Source organism: Prionailurus viverrinus, chromosome A3, assembly GCF_022837055.1.
Source record: "Prionailurus viverrinus isolate Anna chromosome A3, UM_Priviv_1.0, whole genome shotgun sequence".
NCBI lineage: Eukaryota > Metazoa > Chordata > Mammalia > Carnivora > Felidae > Prionailurus > Prionailurus viverrinus.
Window position 1 is genome coordinate 73,652,210 of NC_062563.1, and position 24,545 is coordinate 73,676,754.

General features: G+C 44.1%; 1 protein-coding gene across 3 annotated transcripts in view; it reads left to right on the forward strand.

The window, feature by feature from the left end:
* SPTBN1 (spectrin beta, non-erythrocytic 1) overlaps positions 1-24,545 on the forward strand; it is a 199,395-nt gene that overhangs the window by 118,924 nt on the left and 55,926 nt on the right. For all 3 annotated transcript variants that reach the window (XM_047851345.1, XM_047851346.1, XM_047851347.1), the window contains 5 exons: positions 6,781-6,932; positions 17,611-17,784; positions 21,579-21,670; positions 22,887-22,967; positions 23,360-23,475. In XM_047851345.1, coding sequence (XP_047707301.1) covers positions 6,781-6,932; positions 17,611-17,784; positions 21,579-21,670; positions 22,887-22,967; positions 23,360-23,475 — 615 coding nt within the window. The remainder of the gene's footprint in view (positions 1-6,780; positions 6,933-17,610; positions 17,785-21,578; positions 21,671-22,886; positions 22,968-23,359; positions 23,476-24,545) is intronic.

The following is a 24,545-nucleotide window of genomic DNA, read 5'->3' on the forward strand; positions in this document are numbered from 1 at the left end:
TTCTTGTGTTATACCAGCAGGTTCAGACTATTTGAAAAGTAGAAGAAAGATCTATTCTCTGCAGCCAGGTATAAATCTAGTCTTTGGGGGAATACTGCATGGGTCATTTGCTAGTTCCTGTTTCTGTGTTTCCCTTATTTTCCATCCAGAAATGTTCCATGCCTTGAGGCCTTTCTTCATCCCTGGCTCCCATCCCTTTTCATAGCCAGAATTGTGGCATATGGTGAATATGATCGTGTTTAGCACTCCATGCACAGGGTGTTGCCGAAAGATGCTATACAATCATTTCCATAACACAATGCCCTTCTGTTCATCAAAGCTATTTCTATATCTTCTAGCTTAACTTATGCTAACACAGTGTTCATTTTTCTAGTTGTAGCAAATCCTCCAGAGTAAATAAATGTTGAAGCATTACAGTCTTATGGTATTGGTAGTAGCCATTCCCCAAAAAGCATGGAAGTCAGTTATGTGCTTCAAAGGGGCTGATGATGGAAAGGATAGTCACAGCCTTTTGGTTAAAATTAAGCAAGTATGGGGGCACCTGGGTGGTTCAGTTGATTAAACATCTGACTCTTGATTTCAGCTCCAGTCATGTTCTCAGCGGTCATGAGTTCAAGCCTGGCGTTTTGGAATATTCTCTCTGCCCTCCCCTGCTCGCACTTGCTTGCACGATCTTTCTCTCTCCTGCTCTCAAATTAATTAAATAATTAATTCATTAAAAATAAGCAAGTATGTTTCTCTGTTATAAATATCCCATCCCTTTTCAGTAAGCCATCTTCTGAAAATTTCAAGTTATTTATCAAAACCAAAAGACAGTGAATCTAGATACTTCAAGAAGGTATAGCCATGCATAATAATTGGTCTTAACTTGACTAAACAATGGAAGAGACTGAGCAACGCCCAGAGACACCCAGCATATGTCAGCTGTGCCTCTACTGGCTGGCATTGCAGAGCAGCCCTTGTCCTCACCAGGCCTTGAGCTTTGGTGGAGATACCTCTTGTGTCCCACCTCCCTGATAGAGTTGCTGTGCAGACAAAGTGCAAATTGCTGTTGGGATGCATGATGGTGTTACTGCAGACACACCATCTTGTCAAATTCTGTTTTCAAGAAAGGTCACCATAGTAGAATTTCACCTACAGTTCACTGCTTCTAGGGATTGCCTCTTACTCAAGGTTGGGTTTTCTCTTCTGCTTCTCCAATAGTCCTCATTTTCTAGGTGGTTGGCTAATTTTTCTCTTTGTCTGTGCGGACAAAGACTTAGCTGGCTAGATCTCACCCGGAACCACTTCTGGTTCTGGGGGTCTGTTCTGAGGACATTTTGGTAGAATTGGTAGTTCTGGGAGACTTATTTTGGGAGTCACTTTAGCCCTTTCCGACTCCTACTCCTGCACTGACATGTAGACTCACCACACCCCCTCCTGTGAGGGGCTGCTGGTTCTCTCTGCCCTTTCTTCACTTGGTTCACCACATTCCTGGTCTCTGGGCTGCTGACACTGCAGGTAGACTTCCACTGGTCGGTATGAGTTGATGCCAGGCTGCCAGAGGTGGTAGCGTCCTCGTGTACCACCTTGGTTTCCACTCTGCCTACCACATCATGATGCTCATTGCAAAGAGGCATCAATGAGGATTGCTTAACATGAAGGCCCTTATGTGAAGGAGTGAGGAGACCTATATTCTCTGTAGCTTTGTGGGTAGAGTGAGCCTTGCTGGGCCATAGAGACATATCTAGACTTGCTAGAGACACAGTTGGAGTTACCCAGTAATGGAGCAGACCCTTTGGCAAAATAAGGACTTAAGTTAGGATGGTGAGATGGTGGGTGATTCTACATCTTGTATCGTGGACACGTTTGTTTTTGTTTTAATGTTGTGCTAGAGGCATTATTACATGATTGAGAACCCAGGCTTTAGAGCCAGCCCATCTGGAAAGTTACTAATTCTACCTCATAGAGTGATTACAAGGATTGTAAAGCATGTAGATAGGTACCTGGGACACAGGAAGTCACATTAATGCTATTATTTTTTTAATAAAAAGGAAAGAAGCTGTTTTCTTCTGTATGACTGTTAACAACCTCTTGCCATGTACACATACAAAGTTCCCCCGCCCTTCCCGAGATTTTTAAAAAGCTGGCCCAGGTGTGGTAGAAGGGAATTTTTTGCTTTTAAAAAAGAGTGTTGTTTTAGATAACTTTCAAAGCCTTGTTCTACCCTGAGAGCATATGGCTCCATGATACTGGATCTCAGATGGTTTGAACTAATGAGAGTGCTGCTGTACTGGGGCAGTGCAGAAGAAGCTGATAGTTACAAGCCTGGCACTTTGCTGTGCACTTGACCTCCTCTCATCTAATGCTGGAGCGACCTTAGGTCAGTCCCTCTAAATAAATAAATGGTGGGGGTGGGAGGGGGATGAACAAATACCTGAGAGACACTCACTGGGAACAGAGCTATGGAAGTGCCTGTTCCTTGGAGGCAGCACTTACCAGGTTATGGGCAGGGCTAGGGTGGGTGGGGGGCGCTGAACCTGCCCCAGTGTCAGGCTCAGACATCAGCAGATGCAGGCATGATTTGGCTTGGTTAACAGCACTACAAGGTCCTAAAAAGGTACAAGGAGAACAGAAATGGCTTGGGGTACAGAAATGCCCAGTGTCACACTGGGCCCTACCCTTTGGTTGTCCTGGAGGCAGACACAGCTGCTGCTGCTGCTGCTGCTCTTTCTTACAAGGAAGCAGTAAGCAAGAGCTTTGTGGAATGAGTGGGGTTGAGGGTAGAGAATTTCTCCTGCTGCGGCCAACATGCAGACCATCGGGCTCATAAAACCTTGGGTGTAGGCTAAGAGAATAGTGAAATGAACAGCACCCCAAGTCAGGTGTCTCTCTGGGGAGTGCAGTCTGAGACACTACAAATGCCAACTCCTTTTGGCAGAAGACCAGAATGTGTACACCAGGATTTCCCAACCTGGATACTACTGACATTTTGAGCTGGATGATTCCTGTTGTGGGTGCTGTCCTGTGCACTGTAGGATGCTTACCAGGATCCCTGGCCTCTACTCACTAGTTGCCAGTGTAGCACCCACCCCCGGGCGGGACAGTGTCTTCAGACATTGCTAAATGTCCCTTGGGGAATTGAGAACTACTGCTCTAAATAACCAAATCAATATGGAGTTTGCAAGGGCTCCCTTTTCATGGTACCAGATTCGCCTCATACCCGTAGAGCTGAAATGGTCTCTCATTTCTCAGCTATTCCCACCACTTTCTCACACAGTTCTGGCACAGTGACAGCAGCTTGAGCTTGGAAACACGCCTCTGGACTGTCTTCCATCATCTGTGCCAAGGGCCTCCTGCTCCTCCTCAAGCAGGCATCTGGCTTAATCTGCCCCTGTCTCGTTGGGTTGTGAGTGCAGGGGTGATGTCATTGTGCCTTACCAGGAAGGGTGGAACAAAGGACGGGGTCCCCAAGGACACACAGCCTCATCCTCAGCTAGGCTGCTGGGTAGATTTCTTTCCTTCCCTTTCCCTCCTTCCGGCCTCAGAAGTGTTTGTTGTTCACCAGGCCCTCCATTGTCAGAGGACACACTAAGCTGACTGGACTTTGTGTCTCACTGCTGAGCCCGTTTCCTGCCCCTCGTGTGTCATAAGAGTGTTGGTTGTGGTCCAGTCCTTGGATGGAATCTTCCATGTCTTTTCCAGAGCAGTGGCGCAAGCCAGAGGAACTTAGGCTTTATGTGACTCTTCTAGCACACTTATGTGATCTGGGGCCTGCTCTTTAGCTGTGTGGGGAGAGTAGAAAGAGGAAACAGGAGCGAGGACAAGAAAGCAAGGGCTTGTTCTTTTCCTTTTGTTTTGTTTAAGTTCTCTTCATCTTCTTTTCCCCCTCCTTCCTGGAGTTTCTGGGGATGGAAGTAGCCCTCCTCACACAGATCCTCAGCCTGTTTTATTTCCATTCAGTTCTCTGCCCCACCTATGACCTCTCTGCCCACTTCAGGGGGAGGAGGGTCTGGGTTCGACTATAACTCCCAGAACTGGGTAGTGTGGGAGTGTACTTACTGTCTTGAGAAGCAAATCCTTCGAATCTCCTTGTTTGTAAGGGAACCTTTGAATTCAGAACCTGAAGGAAGCCAGGAGTGTTTTTGTAATGTGAGATTTATCTAAAAGAGTGACAGTTGGCTGAGGAACACCTTTGTGCTTGTTTATTTAGAAATACCATAATATAAGCAGGTTTTCATTTTGATCTTGTTCCCTTGATAGGTTGGGTGTGGTAGTGACTTTGAGCCCAAACCCTTGAATAACAGCTTCGAAACCCATCAAGGGCTTTATTAAAGACATTTTTAACTCCAGTGTAGCACATAAAATGTATTAGAATTTTTTTAAAAATTAGCTGTCCCTAAATACGTCTGAACCAGGAGTTACTTGCCATCTCTGAAATGTACTTAATGTCTATGTATTCTGCTTTGGACTTCCTCTTCAAAACAGCCAACCTTTGGGAAAAAATACAGCTCCCTGTGTCAGTGTCTTGAAGTTGCCATCCATCATGATGATTGTGTGATTAATAATGCATGTGATCTTCTCTGTGTGACCTATCATGATGTTATTGGTACAACTCCTTTTTCATCTGCAACTGTGCCCCTTACTACCGTTTTCTTGTTCCCCCAATCCTGCCCTTTCTGATCCTTTCTTTTGGGTTGGCTTTTGTCCCTTAAAAAGGCCCTCTTTTCTGCTGGATGGACTGTTCCTTTAGGGAAAGGCTGGGCAGGGAGGAGCTGCTCATTGCAGCAGGTGGCCAGCCGCCTCACCTGCCAGGCTGGCAGCAATACAGGCTTGTCCTGTGTTGTCTCTGCCTGGCCCCCTTCCTGTGGAGGGATGGCTGGAGGCCTCAGCAAAGCCTTCCAGGCAGACTCCCGGGATATTCCGGCCAGGCCGGGAACCCAGTATCTCCAGGCCACCAGATACATGCCCTTGTCCACAAGGGTGGCTTTTTAGTTGTCACCAGGTGGTGGCGAAATACATAAAAATTATTGGGGTCTGCTCCCTTTTTTGTAGATTAATGCATAGACATCTTGGTGGGTTAGGGCTTACACTGGAAGGAGTAGATCTTGGGTCCTTTTGACGCAAATTTATGCTACAGAACCAGAAGTGGGGGGAGTAACTGGCAAAAGGGTATCTCTGTAGAAAACAGTCAGTGAATATGAATGTGTACAGGGCATGTTATGTGGATTTCTGTTGAAGGTTTCAACAGCCTGTTGGGCTGATATGTCTAGTTTTAGGCTTTGAATTGGACAAAACTTGATCACTGAGGCTTGAAAAACTTAGCGTTGCTTCCTAGATGACTTGGATGTACTACTACTACACTTTAGACCATAAACTAGCAGTTGCCTTTTTTTTTTTTTAACGTTTATTATTTTCAGAGAGAGAGAATGTATGTGTACTCATGAGTAGGGGGAGGAGCAGAGAGAGAGGGAGAGACAGAATCCCAAGAGAGGGAGAATCCCAAGCAGGCCCTGTGTCATAAACACAGAACCCGTTGTGGGGCTCCATCCCAGGAACCATGAGGTCATAACCTGAGCGGAAATCAAGAATTGGATACTCAACTGACTGAGCCACTCAGGTGCCCCTAGCAGTTGCCTTTTCAACTAATGGTTGTAGTTTGGAAATTACAGCTGTCCACTCCTCTTATAGAAGGGGACACTGAACACAGTATCTCAGCACATTTTTGGTGAAACCTTGGGCCCAGGCCCTGCTCTCCCCGTACCTGGCCAGATCTCTTTGTACCTTACCACATTGACTGCCATTTTCTCTGTTGTTCATGGGTGTGTGATTTAGCAGGTGAGAGGGTCATTGCAGATCAAGGTCATGAGTGAATTTGTCTTTTTTTTTTTTTTTTAAGTTTATTTTAATTTTAAGAGTGAGAGAGCATTTGAGGCACCTGGGTGGCTCAGTCGGTTGAGTATCCTACTTCGGCTCAGGTCATGATCTCACAGCTCGTGAGTTTGAGCCCCTTGTCAGACTCTGTGCTGACAGCTCGGAGCCTGGAGCCTGCTTCAGATTCTGTGCCTCCCTCTCTCTCTGCCCCAGCCCACTCACATTCTGTCTCTGTCTCTCTCAAAAATAAATAAACATTAAAAAAAATTTTTTAAAAAGTGAGAGAGCATGAGTGGGGAAGGGGCAGAGAGAGAGGAAGAGAATGGATCCCCAGGAAGCTCCACGCTGTCAGCCTGGAGCCCAATGCAGGGCTCTATCCCGTGAACCGTGAGATCATGGCCTGAGCCGAAACCAAGATTCGGACGCTTAACCGACTAAGCCACCCAGGCACCCCATATCTTCTGATCCTTTGTATATGAGAGAAGCAATTTCTTGCTTTAGCTTTTTTACTCCATGTCCCTCCCTGTACTGTGTGCTTCCCTAATACTCACCTTTTGAAGGAACAATAGTAGTTGTAACATACACATTAGAAACTTTACCAAATGTTATGCTACGGGGCAGGGCTGCACAGGACCCCACTGTGATCTGCTGTATCCTCTTGACTCTTCAACAGAGATGAGAGAAAATGAAATGAATGAGAGCAAGAATATTCTGCTGGTGGTACACGTAGGGGCTCAGATGTTCAAGGATTGTATGATTATTACATTCCTCAAGCGTTTATCATGCTTCAGAGAAGCTAAGTAGCAGTTTCAGTTAGAGTTGAGTTTTCCTGTTCTTCCTTTGGCTGGGCTCTTGTGACCCTGCTAGCACAAAGCTGCTGTTGCCATGCTGTGATTGATGGTAAAACGAGCTCTCTTCTGCTTGCAGATGAGCGTGAAGCTGTGCAGAAGAAGACCTTCACCAAGTGGGTCAATTCCCACCTCGCCCGGGTGTCCTGCCGGATCACAGACCTGTACACTGACCTTCGAGATGGACGGATGCTCATCAAGCTACTGGAAGTTCTCTCTGGAGAGAGGCTGGTAAGTGGGAATGTTATTAAGTGACTTGGCATCATAGGCCGGAAAATGTTTTTGAAAAATCAAGTGTGGACTTGTGTTTTCTGATGAATTTTGCAGTTAATGACTAATATTTTTGAGAACGAGAATCTGGATAGGTGAGATGAGTATGTTGGGAAAAGCTCCTGTGTACCATTGTGAGTCTGGGTGATATTCTTGAACTGTAATAAAGCAGCCTCCTTCTGGTAATTTGTGAGGTTACTACCCTTGGTCTGAAAGATCTTGGCTGGTGTCCCCTGTTAAACTGGGCACAGCACTGGAAATGGAAGGGCCAGACGTAGGCACTGGCTCCAGGATGAATCTGTATCCCACAAGATCATGGAATAATTTTAAATCTGTTTCTTACTGATTCTCTGGAAAATCTGAGCTGCTGTTACAAGGTGACAGGAATTGAATTCAGTAGTCTTTGATGTTTTTTGCTTTCTTCCCTGCATACTTCATATTTTGGGGGTGGAAGGAGAGGCTGGTGTTTTGTCATCTTGGAAACTCAGCTTCTGATGAATTCACTGTGCCTTTTTGGGCAGGGGAATTGTCAGCCTACAGTGAAAATTCTTTTCCCATTTTGTTTCTCAGAGCTACTCTGTTTCTGTGATGTGACTTTCGTTTATGAACCATAAACCAGTCACTGTAACTGACCCAACAGGTTTTGTCTCGCCTTGGTTTGAAAATAGATGCTATATTGTACCAGAACACATGTAGTTCCATAGGTGGTGGTGGGACAGAGCCAAAAACTGACGCCCAGGGATAGAGTCCCACATCTGTAGTGACATCACCAGGAAAATATGATGCTGGTGGTTGGCAGGGCTGCCAGAAAGCCTTATTTTTAACTTGAGCTCCACCCTGTAACTTGACAGCCGCATGGGTCTGTATGCAGACCGACCCACACACCTCTGACCACAGGCAAGGGGCTAAGGTTGTACCTTGCTCTATTATTAGCCTGCCAACAGAATTGCCTCTTGAGCCTGGGTGAAGACACAGTTTTCTCTCTCGCATTCCTACGTTCAAGAACAGAGCCCTTTAAAAGATAGTGAGGCAAGCCCTATCTCATCTGTAGTGAGTTTTGTCTGTGTGCTTTGTTCCCCAAGCATGCAGGTCTTGTTACCTCATTTTGAGAGTTTGTGGGTCAAGCTAAACTAGAGAACTAAACTCAAGCTAAACTTGAGCTTCTGTTCCAGCCCATGATGGCTGCCTCACAAGTGGTATATAGGGTAGGAGTTGGGGCAGTTGGGCTCGTGTGGAGGGGATGTAAGACCCCTCATTTATTGCATTTTGATTTTTTTTATTATTTTTTTTAATGTTTATTTTTGAGAGAGAGATAGTGAGCCAGGGAGGGGCAGAGAGAGGGAGACACTGAATCTGAAGCAGGCTCCAGGTTTTGAGCTGTCAGCACAGAGCCTGATGTGGGGCTTGAACTCACTAACTGTGAGATCATGACCTGAGTGGAAATTGGATGCTTAACTGAGCCTCCCAGGCGCCCCTTGACTTGTTTTTTGAAGTGAGCCTGTGTGAGAACCTAGGATAGGATTACCTATGATATGGGTATTACCATGATATGCACCTTTAAATATAGTTTTTGGTTTTGGTTTTGTTTTTCCAGTTTATTTTTTTGTTCATTTTTTGAATTTATTTTTTTAAGTAGGCTCCACGCCCTATGTGGGGCTTGAACTCACAACCCTGAGATCAAGAATTGAGTGCTCTACTGATTGAACCAGCCAGGCACTCCCTCCCCTTTTTTAAAATTTTATTTTTAAGTGATCTCTACACTCAACATGGGGCTTAAAGTCACGACCCCAAGATCAAGAGTTGCATGTTCTGACTGAGCCAGCCAGACACTCCTAAATTTCACTTTTGTAACCAGACATTTCCCCCTACTTCTCAGACTTTTTTTCCCCCTTCTTCAATGTTTAACTTAGTATGATTATTTTATTTTATTTCATTTCATTTTATTTTTTATTTTTTATTTTTTGGAATGTTGTTTGGAAAGTAGCTAAAAAATCATTAAAGGTCATATGGATGAAAATTAACTTGAACTTTTATTTTGGTTCCAGTAGGGTCGAGTCTTCCAGGCTCTAGGGAGCAAAGTATTCACCTTTGAAGGTCCATGGTTCTTTAATACCAAGAAGATCGTGTCCTTGATAATGTCCACATAATAAATGGGATCAGTCCCATTGCCATTTATTCTGAACAGGGCAACAAAAACTTTACTAGGGAAAAAGAAAGCAACCAGCAAAGCATAATTCTTAGTTATGCGTGGGTCCCACTCCTCTCTTGATTTGCTGTTAGCAATACTTTTTTTCTTCTTCTTTTTCTTTTTCTTCTTCCATTATTCTTTTTCTTTTTCTTGCAGTCATCCAGAGGCCTAGGAGAGTAGGAATGGGGAAAAATAGAAAATGGGAGCCATTTCCAACCTCTTAGGCAGTCAGTGCTAGAAATGGTGTTTAGCAATGACATACCCCTTTGTGAAGCCCCAAGTGCCTCGAGTTCTTTCATTATCTGTTCCTCACAGCCAACCCTGATTATAGGTTGGGCAGTCTGATTAATCTTTTTACTCCAAAAATAAGGGTACCATAGATAGAGTGAGCTAAGACTCTTGTTCATTCGAACTGAGACTTTTTAGCCTGTTTGGCCCCATGGTTTATTTGTTTCATGGAACTTTCTGGACGGGACGCAAACTACTCTCTGCTCTTGGCCGCGGAGGCTGCCAGGGACTCAAGTTAGAGACCCTCCCTGCAGCAGATGACCTCTCTGAGGTCTGGCCCCAAAGAATCCTTGCATATTCAGAGTACAGAACTAATGAGTTGTGGTTAGAGCTTCCAGGCTTGGGTAAATTCTTGTCCACAGCTAAATGTGTATGGTCAGATAGCATTTAGTGAGCTCTGGGCTTTCTGCGCCAGTGGTCCCAAACCCTGGGTAACATTTTTGTCCTCTGTCTGGGCCTATATCTCAGTCAGCATTTTAGCTCCAGCCTTACCATCAGATTGACGGTGGGTAACAGATGAATATAGGAGGAACTAGAGTATTTAAATGTAATAGATCTATGGAGCCAGTTCATCCTTCTTTACAAAGGAGAAAGTTTGATTTTTATTGAGTAAAGTTCAGAGAAACAACAGCTCCAGATAATTCTTACCCTAACCCCATCCTGCATTTTGACTCAATAAAATTTGAGTTACATTTGAGCAAGTATCACTCAGACATTTGGGTTATCAAGGCACTTGACTCTGCTGTATTGGGAGTGTCAAGAGAGCAGAAATCCCTTTCTTTGGTTAAGGCTTGGACAGAATCCATGTCTGGAAATGTCCCTTTGTTTGCCTTAAATATGTCAGCCTGTGGAGCATTGAGGAAACTTTGAGACTGAACTAGGAAGCTTCTCTTACTTGGGTGGGATTGGGTTGATGACAAAGAAAACCATTTTTTTCCTCAGTATCTTACTCTGAAATGACAGTGGCTTATAGCTCTTCATAAAGGCATTGCTTTAAAATTCCCTTAAAAATACAGACCCACCCTTAACTTTAACATCACCTGAGCAGATAAATGCTGTGAGCACAGAAGCTGTGCCAGTCATTCTGTCAGTGGTCCCAGATCTTAGGGCCTCGGGAGTAATGCTGTCAGGCTTGGACTTTGGTGAAGTGGGGCCCACGGGTCATAACCCAGGGTTGAAGCTTGCCTGTGCCTGCCCCCTTTCCTCCATGGGCCTCAGCAGTGAGGGATGGTTCTAAGTAAGACTGCCAGCTTTCTGCCCGGTTCCTGCCACACAGGGCACTCACCTCTGACCCAGAGAGGACAAGGTTTTCTGAACACCTCTGCCTGCCATTTCCAATAGCAGATATCACTGGTTTTTGCTTGCCTGTTGTTTTCCTGATATTCGGTCTTCTTACTCTGTTAATCAGTGTCAAAGAAGAGAAAGCAACTACAACAAAAAGGATTTTTTTTTCTTTGCCACCGTTAACTCCAGAACAGGCTGAGCTAGGTGAGGAAGATAGATTTACCACGAGATTTGTTAAGCCTTAAATCCCACATTGAACTGCTCTGAGTGAGTTTTGCATAAAGCCTTTGTTAGGAGAGCCATACTGGCATGTATTGTTGAAATGGGATTTTGTGGACTGGCCACAGAACCTACCTGTTGTTTGTAATATTGTTTGTTTGGGAGTATTTGCTTTTGTTCTAAATATGGCCACAGAAGAAAGCACCATTAAGTTGCAGTCTAAAAAATTTTTTTTTTTTAACGTTTATTTATTTTTGAGACAGAGAGAGACAGAGCATGAACGGGGGAGGGGCAGAGAGAGAGGGAGACACAGAATCGGAATCAGGCTCCAGGCTCTGAGCCGTCAGCCCAGAGCCCGACGCAGGGCTCGAACTCTCGGACCTCGAGATCGTGACCTGAGCCGAAGTCGGACGCTTAACCGACTGCGCCACCCAGGCGCCCCTAAGTTGCAGTCTAAATTGCACAAATGCAAAGAGCGAATTAATAGTAATAGGTACATATGATCAAGTACCAAGTGAATGGTCCCAGAGTCCTAGAGTTCAGAAGGGGAAACCAGCCTTTTGGATGGCTTATCAAGAAGCCATAGCAAGTGGGTGGGGTTTCTTCGGGATCCAGGAGGAGGGGTTTAGGTTTAGATGGCCCGAGGAGATAAGGGTCAGTCAGATGTCTGCTGTGAGGGAGAGTGAAGGAGCAAGTTTGGCAGTGGGCATTAGGAAGGAACTGGTGTAGGAAAGTATCCTGGCTAAATTGGGGATTGTTTTTGGAAAGAGTGATGGTGGTAACTTGAGGGTCTGTTGCTTTTAGTTTGTACTGTCACATGCATGATCTCACTGAGTTCTCACAGTCTAATGAAGTGGACAGTTAGGCTTTATGAAAGAAATAGGCAGAGGTGACCAGGATCTTGCCCAAGGCAAGTATCACTAGTAAGTAACAGAACGTGGACTCCAGTCCATTCTCCTGTTTATATTGGTGCCTTCCTTTCCCTCTGAGCCCTGCTAAAGGGAAATGTTCACTGGGAGAGGGCCCAGCCAGTGAGGAGCCAGGCAGGACCTAATGGAACACAGTGTGTTGTTTCTTGATTGATTTTAATTGGACGAGAATCATCTATACTCTTATTAAAGCTAAAACTTGACTGGGGACTTAGGGTGAAGTGAGTTGGGCTGTGTATTGTATTAGAGGAGACTGGAATAAATGCTTCCCATCCCACCATCTATATTAAGTAGAGCCTTTTGCGTGTGATGGAACCATTTGTGATTAAAAGAAAGACAGGGGCACCTGGGTAGCTCAGTCGGTTGGACGTCCGACTCTGGATTTTGGCTCAGGTCATGATCTCACAGTCATAGGATCGAACCCGCATCAAGGCCCTGTGCTGAGCATGGAACCTGCTTGGGAGGATTCTCTCTCCCTCTCTTTCTTCGCCTCTCCCCCACTTAGACTCTCTCTCTCAAAGAAATAAACATTAAAAAAAAAAAAAGGCAAAGACATAAGTGTCAGTCACAGTGGTAGGTGGAGACCAGTTAGTGTGTTTTCTCCATTTCCTCTTCAACTGAACAAGAGACCAGGAGGCATGTTAGTAAGCCTTGCAACCTCTAACATATACATTGTGTTTTATAGCTGGAAGTTCATCCCTTCATACTAAGAAAAAGCAACCGGCCAGGCCATCCAGCTAGTGTGTGGCAGATAGAGGCCTAGAGTCTGCTTCTTCCACTTCCCAGGGCTGGTTCTCTGGTCACACTGCAACCCTTGGAGAGCTGTTGCCCCAGGTGGCTTCAAGGTGACTTTGGAAACCCATGGAAAGTATCTGAGGAAGTAGGGGTTACCAGGGTGGAACAGCATGGCCCAGCTCCCAGGGGGCCTCCCAAACACCCTGCCAGAAACCCTCCCTTATGTTTTCCTCTTTTATTCAAGGAGGCGAAATTAGCTCTAGGAAACATTTGTTTTCTCTTTTCTATCTCTAGACTCTGACAAAAACGCTGCCATTGTGATTATTTGTAGTTCTGCAAATCCTGATGCCCTGCAGGGTATAATAGATTCAAACTCAAGGACGGGCAGACAGTGGAAGCAGAGTGATGGCCTGGACACCATCCAGCTCCTTTGTTCTTTAAAGGCATTAGGTCCACTCAGGCAGATTTGCCCAAGGCCATACCGCTTCTCAGAGGCAGAGCTTAGATAAGTTGCTCTAATAAGCAATTAGAATTGTGTTGTCAGATGCTAGAGGTGGTTCTTTAGCCCTGTAATTTCTACTCCTTACTTGGAGTCTGAAAAAAGATGGGTCTGGGGTGAAATGTAGGATGGAGCTGTGGTTGAAGATTTGGGACTAGAAGGGACCTTGGGAAGGGAAACAGGAAAAGTGCCTGCAAAATACAGGAATATGGGCCTTGTTGTGGGAGGAGCAGGAAAGCTTATTTTTTAAAGTTTACTTATTTTTGAGAGAGTGGGAGGGAGGGAGGGGGAGAGAGAGAGAGAGAAAGAGAAAGAGAGTAAGAATGAGTGGGGGAGGGGCAGAGAGAGAGGAGACCAGAGAATCCCAAGCATGCTCCACACTGCCAGCGCAGAGCCTGATGCGGGACTCGAAATCATGAACAACGAGATCTTGACCTGAGCTGAAATCAAGAGTTGGATGCTTAACCGGCTAAGCCACCCAGGCACCCACCTTGTTAAAATGATTTCCAGGAGGATCCATAAAAATAGGCATTTCCTCAGAGGAAACTTCTCCCCACCCCCCCACCCCCCACCCCCGCTGCCACCACCACCACCACTTGTTTCTGAGTCACATATGGGTCTGGTATTGATCCTTGTCTCCACATTAATGGCATTTCAGACTTCCCCATCAGAAATGACCTACAGAACAGAAATGCACATGTTGTTGTGGGAACACACCAATGCCACACTAGAAGTTTGACAATAATTAATGGAGGCAAGAGAGGGAGCACTCCATTTCTTGGCACAATCAGCCGCTCTTGGGGCGTGGCTTTAAGAAAGTGTTTATAACTGAGAAATGCACCCTTCCCCCTAGTTCCATTGTGTTCAGTTTTCTCCATTGTTATCTCTTTTTTCCTTTTAAGAGGATGGAAGTTTAGTGATATAAAAATAGCTCTTAAAAAAATGAAAACTATCTGCTAGATGGGAACTGAGTCTGTTTCCTTTCGTGTGGAAATGTGCACTGCTCTTGGTTCTTGGTGTAGCATGAAGACCGTGAGCTTTGGAATCCTTACCAGCCACAAAGGGACTAGCCACATGGATTACTCCATCTCTCTAAACCAGCGTGTTCTCATCCATAAGATGGTAATTATTATTCAGTGTTACTGTGAGGATTAAATGCAATAACAGTTATTAACCACCTAACAGAGGTTAACATAGTAGGTCTATCAGTGGCCACCAAGAATTTTTAAATCTTGGGGGCTTTGCAGTTGTTTTGTTTTGTTTTGTTTGTTTTTGTGTTGTTTTTTTTTTTATATATATATTTGAGAGAGAGACAGAGCAAGGAGGGGAGGGACAGAGAGATAGAGACAAAATCTGAAGCAGGCTGTAGGCTATGAGCTGTCAGCACAGAGCCTGACTCAGGGCTTGAACTCATAAACCTCGAGATCATGACCTGAGCCAAAGTCAGACACTAAACCAACTGAGCCACCTAGGTGACCCTAAGGGGGCTTTGCAGTTTTAATGACCAGTGTGTTTCACTGTATAGCTCTGTGAGGTCATTAATATTTCTTAAAATTAGTTTCCTGTAGTCATTTCTAAACGTGCCCAAGTATTATGCCTGAAAATATTTTATAGCCCCTCTGTGAAGCACACAGAACACGAGACTTGAAAACCGGGATACTTGAGTTTTAGTCTTGATCCTTACTCTCCCTTGTATCGTGCAACCATCCTTTAACCTCACCATGTCTTGTTTATTACTCTTTTGGTTGAGAAGGAGTTTAACAAGTGCCACCAAAGATGAGTGAGCTTCCACTGAGATGAAATGTGGGAAAGCGTTGGAGAAACGGAAAGGTGGTAGAGTGATAATTTTTACTATATGGTAGTTAGCTGAGTTTGAATTAGCAGCTATAGAGCAGTAATAATATTTATTTAGTTTTCTTTTTTTAATGTTTATTTTTGAGAGTGGGGGAAGAAGGGGGTGGGACAGAGGACTGGAAGCAGGTCTGTGCTGACAGCAGTGAGCCTGATGTGGGGTTTGAACTTACAAACCAAGAGATCATGACCTGAGCCAAAGTCGGACGCTCAATTGACTGAGCCACCCAGGCGCCCCTACATTAATAATATTTAAAATGTCTCTGTAAATCATGTTTCTTAGACTTGTTTTCTAATAAACTTTGAACTTTGAACTATTGCAGAAGCCCCAAGTGTTGAGATTTGGGTATTTTCATGTCCTTTCCCCTTTGTCAAGACACCAACCAGTCACAGTTTTTCCTAGCACTTTTTCTTTTCATTCCAGTCCAGAATTTAATTTTGGGTGTCAAGATTAGAAGAGTGGTATTATCATCACTGTTTGGAGGCACATTTTCTTCCGGTTTTAAACCAGCCTTTCAAAAATTGAAGTATGTTAACTTTTCAACTTTTCAGGCTCTTAGTGGGCAAGTTCTGTCTAGACCCTAAAAATTTGCTGCTGTCTCCAGAGAGGTGTGTTGTACCTAAACACAGAGAGAGGGGAGAGTCTTCCCCCTTTTGTTTTAAGTAGAATTGTTGGGAGGAAGATACTTGAGGTGCCCTTTGCTGGTAATGAGACATTTTGTGTGTTTGAGAACGCTATAGTGATTAGATTACCATTTCATTTATGTAGCGGCCCTTTGAGATAATTATTGGTATTCTGATCAATTTATGGGTAAACAGTTGAGAAGTGAGGCTCTTATTTGCCAGAAAATGGGGAAATTGTAGCTTGAACATAGGTATTTCAACATTACAGTTGTTATCTTCTATACTCAACTGTCCAACAAAAACTTACCGCAGAGGGCTGGTTTGCTCGTGTCTGATGATTTAAAAGAGAAGAGGCCATGAGCAGTAGGGAAATTTTAGGGAAAGGGAAACTCCACCCCCGCCTTGGTTTGATTTGGGGAGAATTGCAAAAAAGAGGGTTGGTTCCTAAAGTTTTCCCTCTTTTTTTTTTCTTTTTCCTGGGTTTTGGAAGTTCATGAGGTTTGTTTATTTTTTAACCATTTGAAGGAGTCTGACCATTTTACCTGAAGAGGTTTGTCTGAATTTTTTCTTCTAGTTCCTTCCTTTGTCTCATGCCCTGGTGTTTCCAATGGCTGGTGCTTTTCAGGGACTTAAGTTGCATCTGGGTCTCTAGTGAACCATCCATAGCTCATCTGGCATGGCCAGTCACAAACACATGGGGTCCCTGCGAGGTGGCATTAGACTTGATCAACCTGTTGGGAAGTGGACCTTTATCACCATTCTCCCCCACTCACACTTTGTATATACATTCATGTGGAAGGAGCACAGGTTCCACTGAGATTTTATAGAGAGAGAATAGAGGCTTGGAAGGCCTTGTGTGTTTGCGATTGAGTTTTTTAAAATAAAGTCTGAAAGAACAGTGGTTATACCTGATGGAGCCTGGGAAGATACCAACAGCCCCCCAGTCTACTCCTTCCCCATCTCTTTAGCTCCTTCTGATTCCATCCACACTGTTTCTCTCACCCTCAGTTAGGAAATGACCTCTTCTGTCCCCTTTGAGGCACACTTGGGAGACTGTACTGCACTTAGTAGAATGGTCCTGTCCTTATTGCTCTGCAGGCCACTTTGGGACTGAAACAGCATGCATCAGCGGACCCAGGTCTTACTAGTCAGGTGCACAGTCATTGAAAAGAGATGAGAGGGAGAGGCCTCAGGACGTGAAAGGAAGTGTCAGTCTGAGGTGCTGCCTGTGCTAGAGGGGGCTGTGCTGGGAAATAGAAAGGAGGGGAGGGACAGAGCCAGGCGGTGGAGGCATGAGCTTGCTCTAGACCCCATAGAGGACAGAGGCGCACAGAGAATTTCCTGTATGTGTGCCTTTGTCTTTTGTTTTACTTATTTAAAATGTTCACCTCCCCAGGGCCTCTTGGATTAGATATAACTGAGTAAAAAAAGAGACATTGAGGTATTCACATTAAACTACTCTCTCGTTTTCTTTTCCTTTATCCTCAGGGGGTCACACCCTTTTTCTCAGCCCTTTGCGTCACTCTCACAAAACTGCCACTTGGAAATTCTCATTTGGTGGTGTATCCCCTTTTCATTTTGAGCCAGCCTTAGGAAACAGCCCAAACCTGCAGGTAGCAAACCTACTTTTACATTTAAAGCAGTCAGAAAAATCATCGAGTGCTTTGCCCTGCATCTGCAGAAAACTGTGTGGGTGGCAGCAGTAGCTCTGAAATCCTTGATGGAAATGGGGTTCCTTTCTCTCTAACCTTCCAGCTTCTTTGCTTATTTGTAAATTGTGTCACTTGCATAATTAAACAAACCTCTGAAGAGTGATCACCATCCGTTAAGTAAACTTCTCTCTCATAAGGATGTTAGGTAGATACTGTCCTTGTACTGAGTATACATGTTTTTAATGTTTTGGTTTGGGTAGAAGAGTGCTGCATGAGCAGGCATGTGTGAACTCTGGGAAGTAGCTCTGAGCTGAGCCTGTCTCTGCCCCATTACATGATTTGTTTCTATTTTCTGCTCTCCTGTTTCTAGCCTAAACCCACCAAGGGACGAATGCGTATCCACTGTCTGGAGAATGTGGACAAGGCCCTTCAGTTCCTGAAGGAGCAGAGAGTCCATCTTGAGAACATGGGGTCCCATGACATCGTGGATGGGAACCACCGGCTGACCCTCGGCCTCATCTGGACCATCATCCTGCGCTTCCAGGTAAGGGCTTGGCCCCCAAGGTTCTGCCTTCTCCCTGGCTAGGAGCATCCTTGTGGAAATGGCATCCCCAAGTCAGGTGTGTGGAGCGCTGGGTCCCATTCAGCCACCCATAGGCACATTGCAGCTACCACATCCTCCCTCAGTCTTGCTAGCCCCTGAAAGTCTTGGTTCTCTTGTCAGATAAGGGAGTTTCTGGGCCACATCCCCACCCGTCGTTTCACTGGTACCTCCTCTAAATGTCTGGTGTCTGCCACTAGTCTTTCAGGAGCAATGATAAGAAGGATGTGGTTGATGCTGGGATACTGGTAGTAGACTATCTGAACTTCACCAGATTGTAGCACGTGTCATGGAATATATTCAGGAGAAGTTGTTTAGGATTATGATATGTGTGTGCACTCTGTTTTCACTTTCTCATTCTCCTTTGGATGTGAGGAAGCCATTTTCAGGGGGAATATGCAAAAACCTTATGCTTGTTTGAATCGATGACAATTCTTTGGGTTTGATATACTTGAGGGGAAGGCTCTAAGTATAGATGTCTAAACCAAAAGGAACTCTCAAGGTCGTTCTGTCCAGTTTCTTTGTGAGGAAAGGGAGGAGCTTTATCCAGGATTACAAGGCCAGTCAGGGCTGCAATGCATACTTCTGACCCTTTAGGAGAGAGCTCAGAATTTCAGCACTGTGGAGCACCTCTGGCCTGATTACTGGTTCTTTCTCCAGGCAATGCTTCATGCTCTTGCTTTTCAATTAGAATTTGAAATGCAGGAAACACTTCTTAACCAAAGCGTCAGGTTACTCTGCAAACAAATGTCTTAACAATCCTGTCTCCTGGGTGGCTGTGTTCTCTGTGCCTTTCCTTCCTGTTCCACCCCTTTGATATAAAGTCTGATTGATTTTTCTAGCTAAATAAAAATCTCACCAAAAAAGGGCAAAGCCAGAAATCAAATTATAGCTCTCTTTGTATTCTTCCTAAAATTCTGAAGTCAGCGGGTAACCAGTTGTTTTCTTTCTCATTTCCACTGGGAGTGGGTTTGAGTTAGCAGTGTTTTGGGTGTGTATGTGGGAGGAGGAGGTGGGAGCAAAAAGAGCTATCCAAAGAAACTCCCTGAATGGTGGTTCCCTAGTCTGGCTGATCATCTGACTCCTTGGGAAAGCTTTTTACTAATTCAGATTCCCCTGTCCACACTCCCAACTATTCTATTTAGGTGGGTTTAAGGAGGGACCACTGTTGAAGAAGACATCATGAATGGAGTTAATTACAACAACCAAAGACTATTTTGCAAACAATTCTTATGTAGGTTTCTGTCATTTAGTTCCTGAATGACTTGAAAATGAATACCATTAAATTCACTAATAATAGCTCTCATTCTCAGGCCAACAGAGGTGATATTAACAGCACCCTCCTTGAACCTCACCTCAGTTTTGTAGAGTAAAATGTTCTATTTCTGTTGCCTTTGGCCTGTAGGAATCAGAGCGTGGAGGGGCATCCTGATGGTGGCCTCTCTTCACATCGGGTCATTGCCCACGTTGGTGAGCTGGCACACGCAGCCCTTTCCAGGATTCTCAGCATGAATGGGGTTAAGTCATCGATTAATTAGCTTCCTGACAGCTTGCCTTTTTCTGTAATTGAACTTGTAAATGCTGATACATACTTTCTCTCTTTTTTTGAGGCAAGAAATTTAGGCTGATGATGTCACTGCATGGCCTGCAGTGTTAGTGTCTTACATGACCTAGCTTCCTCCAACAGGCTTATTGAATCATCACCCATTTCACAAATATGTATTGATTCTGCGTCAGCCAAGGCCCAGCTTGCTTTCTGCCTCCTCTGTGAAGTTTCCCCACGCTCTACAGAAATCTCTTTCTCCCAGTTTCTGAATATACAGCCTCATCTTACATTCCCTCTTTGTGTGTGTCTGTGTGTGTGTGGCCCCAGAACTCCCAGGACATGGCCTGGCCTGTCTGTGCATAGTAGGTATCCATTAAATACTAATGATAACACACAGGTTTTATTCTGTCCCTTTAAAAGAGAGTAAAGGATATTGTGAGAAACTGGAGTGAAGGCCTCTGAGTTTGTCTTGTGTAGATAGGGAGCTGTCTTCATTGCGGAAGAGTAGACTGTTTCTAAATGAGCAAGTGTGGAAATAGACTCCCTTCTTCACCCTGAAGCATAAGGAGGTTGACAGGGGTTAGTGTGTGGGATTCCACCTGTCTGTCCTGATGAATCTGTGTCTTATCCCTTGAGTAAGGTTGTTCTTTCACATTTACTTTGTGCATAAGAACTCAGGATCCTAATGATAACGTTTGGAGCTTATGCAGACTCACCTCACATACTTACCACAGTTAAAAAAGGATATTTTTTTTAGAAGTATAATTATTTCAATTTGTAGGTGTTTTTCCTAGTTGAAACTTTCTGACTTTTTCATCTCTTATTTATATATTTTATCCTCCTCCTGTCTCTTTTCCAAAAAGAATGCTGGGGCACATCTCTAGATTAAATGGGAAGACCTTTAACAGGGACGAAGGCAGGGAAACTTGGAATGGTTAGAGCTAAAAGATGATGGAGGGCCTGCTAGGCCACCACCATTTACCCCCACCCACCGTCCCACATTGTAGTATCATAGGCAAGAACCTAAAGACAGAGGGTATATAGAGCATTTTTCTAAAATCACATAACTGGTAGATAGCCCCTAATCTAAAGAGCTATCATTTATGGATCTTTATTATGAAGTCAGCACTTAATATTCTTTCTTCATTTAAGTGCACAACAGTGCTGTGAGACAGCCACTGTTGCTGTTGCCACTCCTCAGATGGGAAGCTAAGGAACTTGCCCAGTAACACACAGTTGGTGGTGGAACCTAGTTTTAGACCTAGGCTGTCTGATGTTGGTGCCAGTAGACCAAGCTCTGTGTATACTGTTGCGTTTATGATGCCAGTGAGCAGCTTATGAATGCAGACTGTCTTGGTCCATTTGGACTGCTATCACAAAATACCACAAACACGGTAGCTTACAAACAATAGAAATTCATTTCCCGCAGTTCTGGAGGTGAAGTCTGAGATCAAGCCAGCATGGTCTAGTGAGGGCCCTGTTCTGGATCACAAACTTCTCCCTGTGTCCTAACATTGTGGAAGATGCTAAGGACCTCTCTGGAGCCTCTCTTATAAGGCACTAATCCTGTTCATGAGGATCCCATCCTCATGACCTAGGCACCTCCCAAGGGCCCCATCTCCTAATACCATCACCTTTGGGAGTTGGGATTTCAGTGTAAGAATTTGCAGGAGTCATAGACATTCAGACCATAGCACAGACTACAGAAGCACAGAGTGTAAATGTGTCCTTTCTCCAAGAATTTGGGTCACCTTTTAGGAAAAGGAATATAGACTATCCTCATCTATGAGTGACACACACCCTAGTGTGAAAAAATAGTTATAAAAAACTGAACCAGGTATTTTTCTGGGATCTGACAAGGTTCAAGTTATTTACAATGTGAACCACTGTGCTAGCTTGTAGTTGGAAAGATGGGCTACCTAGAGGTTAGAAGTGACTCCCAGTGGATAGTTCTGAGAAGTCATGCAGGTTAAGTAGTCTTCACTTCTTACCTCCATGCAAAGTAGAAAACCTAGTTGGTGTTTCTGTTAGGTGAAGTGTGAAGAAAGCAGTTTTCTTTGGCACAGTAAGTAAATCTGCAGGACTGGATTGTGATCTGAAGTTTACTCTTCATGTATGAGACCTGTTCTTCTCTGGCAGTCGTGGACAGCTTGACCCATCTATTTGACTAATACTTCTTTGTAAATCTTAGATCCAGGATATCAGTGTAGAAACTGAAGACAACAAAGAGAAGAAATCTGCCAAGGATGCATTGCTGTTGTGGTGCCAGATGAAGACAGCTGGGTGAGTGTGAACTCACAGGGGATCAGGGGCCACTGCGCCCAGGACAAGGTTCCGCTGCAGTCATCACTTCTGAGGTGTTGACAAGTATCTCTTCCACTGCTTCCATCGAGAAATCTTATTAACTCATAAGCAGTTGATAGCTGACATTTTAGCTAGCTCACAACATGGAAGGAGTTCTGATTTATATTCTGGACCTGTCATCTCTGTAGTCACTTTCCCTCTCTTTGTTAAAGACGCTCCAGAGAGCAGTATATCTTGAATTTTAAAATCAAGAAACCATGTTTAGGAAACACATCCATGATATTTTTAAAAAGCAACTGTGGGTTTTCTCCTCCCTTTAATTTTCGCTGCTGTTGGAGAGCTTTGTGTGATAAACTTAAGAGTAGTCCTTATACATTATCTCAGTTTTCCTTAGTGAAATTTTAGTGAAAATACTTTTAGAGCACTGCCCCTGTTGTGTTGCTCACTAAAATTGCTAGGATTCATGATACTTAGCACCGATTTTGGTTAACTGGAGTTTTTGTCAGAACTACTTTGAGGACAGTTATAACTCTAATGGACATGATCAATTAACAGTAAGCATGGAGCCCATCAAGAGTATATGTCTAATAAGGGCATCAACTTAGTTATAAACCTTTAGTCAACAACAGATACAAAGTTAGTAATGTGCAGTATGGTACAGAATAGCTCAGTGATGAGGGGTAGGTCTCAAACATAGGGAAGTTTTTCAGGGAGATACTTGGTTTATAAGACTTTATTCAAGTCAGTGATAATAATTAAGAAAGCCAAGTGTCATGTGAATCCCAGCTGCTTCCTCTCCCCAGGTAGCTTGTGAATTCAGATCTCAGTGACTGCAGACTCCTGATCTCTTTGCTGACAGAGTAGAAGGCCAGTGAAAGCAGAGAGGCCTCTAGGCATCTGGGTTGTGGTCATTTTTTCCTCTTTAAGTGTTGTTTTTAAATCTAGGACACAGTTCACAGTCTTTTGGCCAGTTTACTTACCAAGAAAGAAAAGCCATGTGGATGTGTATTTTTTTATTTTATAGCATGCTGAAGTTGAAACAGTGTTTGCTCTGACTTAATTGTCCTTTTGACATTTACTGCCTCAACATTTTTACAGTGCTTACAAACTTTTTCTTAAACACTGCATTTCACGAAATTGTAAATCTTTATTTAGTAATTCTGTTGATTTTTCTCTTGTGCTTGGTCTCTGCTAGGTACCCGAACGTCAACATTCACAATTTCACCACCAGCTGGAGGGACGGCATGGCCTTCAATGCCCTGATACACAAACACCGGTAAGTCAGATCCTTAGGAATCATTCTAATGATTTGGGGGTAGAATGTTGACACTCTTCTGTTAGCAGATCTGGGTGACTTTTGATCCTCATATCCATTGCCTTAGATGTTACACCATGGTGAGAATTCTGCATTCCATGTGAGGAAAATGTGAGAGAATATGTAAATTCTCCCAAACAGACAAGTTTGCCCATTATCTATCTTCAGCTGTCTTAATAAACTTTGAAGTGTTTATTCAAAAATCAGATTTCATTGTTTGATGATTAAATAATATTATAGAGTTTTACTCTAAGGGGTGATTTCTACGGCTTTTGGAGTAATGATCGCGTCTCATTGGTCACATGTGTTTTCAAGCCATAGTTTTTGTCATGTTCCACTGTTGTTCTGCATAGGCCTGACCTGATAGATTTCGACAAACTAAAGAAATCCAATGCACACTACAATCTGCAGAATGCGTTTAATCTGGCAGAGCAGCACCTTGGCCTCACTAAACTGTTGGATCCGGAAGGTAAGGACGTGAGGGATGAAAGGTGGGATGGTATTGGGGGGCTTATATAAAATCTGCTTTCTGTCAGTTTGTTTTATTTGTGTAGTGTGCTTTGGGAATTATTGAAGGAAGAGGAGCTTAATTTTGGGGTGGGAATTACTTGAGGATTTGTGCAAAGGATTCTGTTTAAAAAGGCCTTGAAAGATGAGTGTGGTTTAAACATGATGGGAAGGGAGGGCTTGCTAGGCAGAGGTGCTTGTGTGAGCAGAGGTGTGGAACCAGGAACTAGGAAGGTGTGTTTGGGGACTAACAGTTCATTGGGAATGGTGTTTAGAATAATAATAGGAACTACCACTGGAAAGGTGGGTCAGGGCTCTACAGGCTGAAATTTTTAGAGGTTATTCAGCAGTCACTGGAAGTTCTTAGAAGCTGTGCTCAAGGAAGAGAACCTGCCATAGACTCTCAGCAAATGTTTGTTGACTACTTTCATCCCAAGGTGGCAAGCAGCCATGGGGGATGAATGGGTGCAAGACTAGGGGTGGGGGGTGGGGAAGGTGCCTCCTAGGAGGCTGTTCAGTGTTTGCTGTGAGCAAGAACAACTTAGGTGAAGAAGGTGGATCAGGAAAGGGAACATGTGAATGGAAGAAGTGTTAAGACTTAGTCCCTTCTTATGGCTGACCGCTTCTGCCTGAAACCACTGTCTCCACTCTCAGTCTGCAGCAGGACCCCAGAGACTGACTGCAGGTGACTTGGAATCGACTGGTGTGGGGCATTCCCTCAGGCCATAACTCCCTTTAGTTCACACAGAATCCTAATTGTAGGATTTTAGCGTGAGCTGTCATAGGTACTTTTTCTTATTTTGAAAAGCATTTGAAACATAAGAGGATTTGTTTGTAGTGCTGGAGCTCTTTAGATCATGGCTCTCAGCTGCGAGCAGATATTACAGAGAAAGCTGTGAGTGAAAGTTTAAAGTTCTTATAAATATAGAACAGGAAGTTGAACTCCCCAAGGACAGATTGAGGTCATGAGGCTGCCAAGCAGGCTTGCTCTTTCCAATGCATCAGATTCACTGATAAATTCACTATACAGGA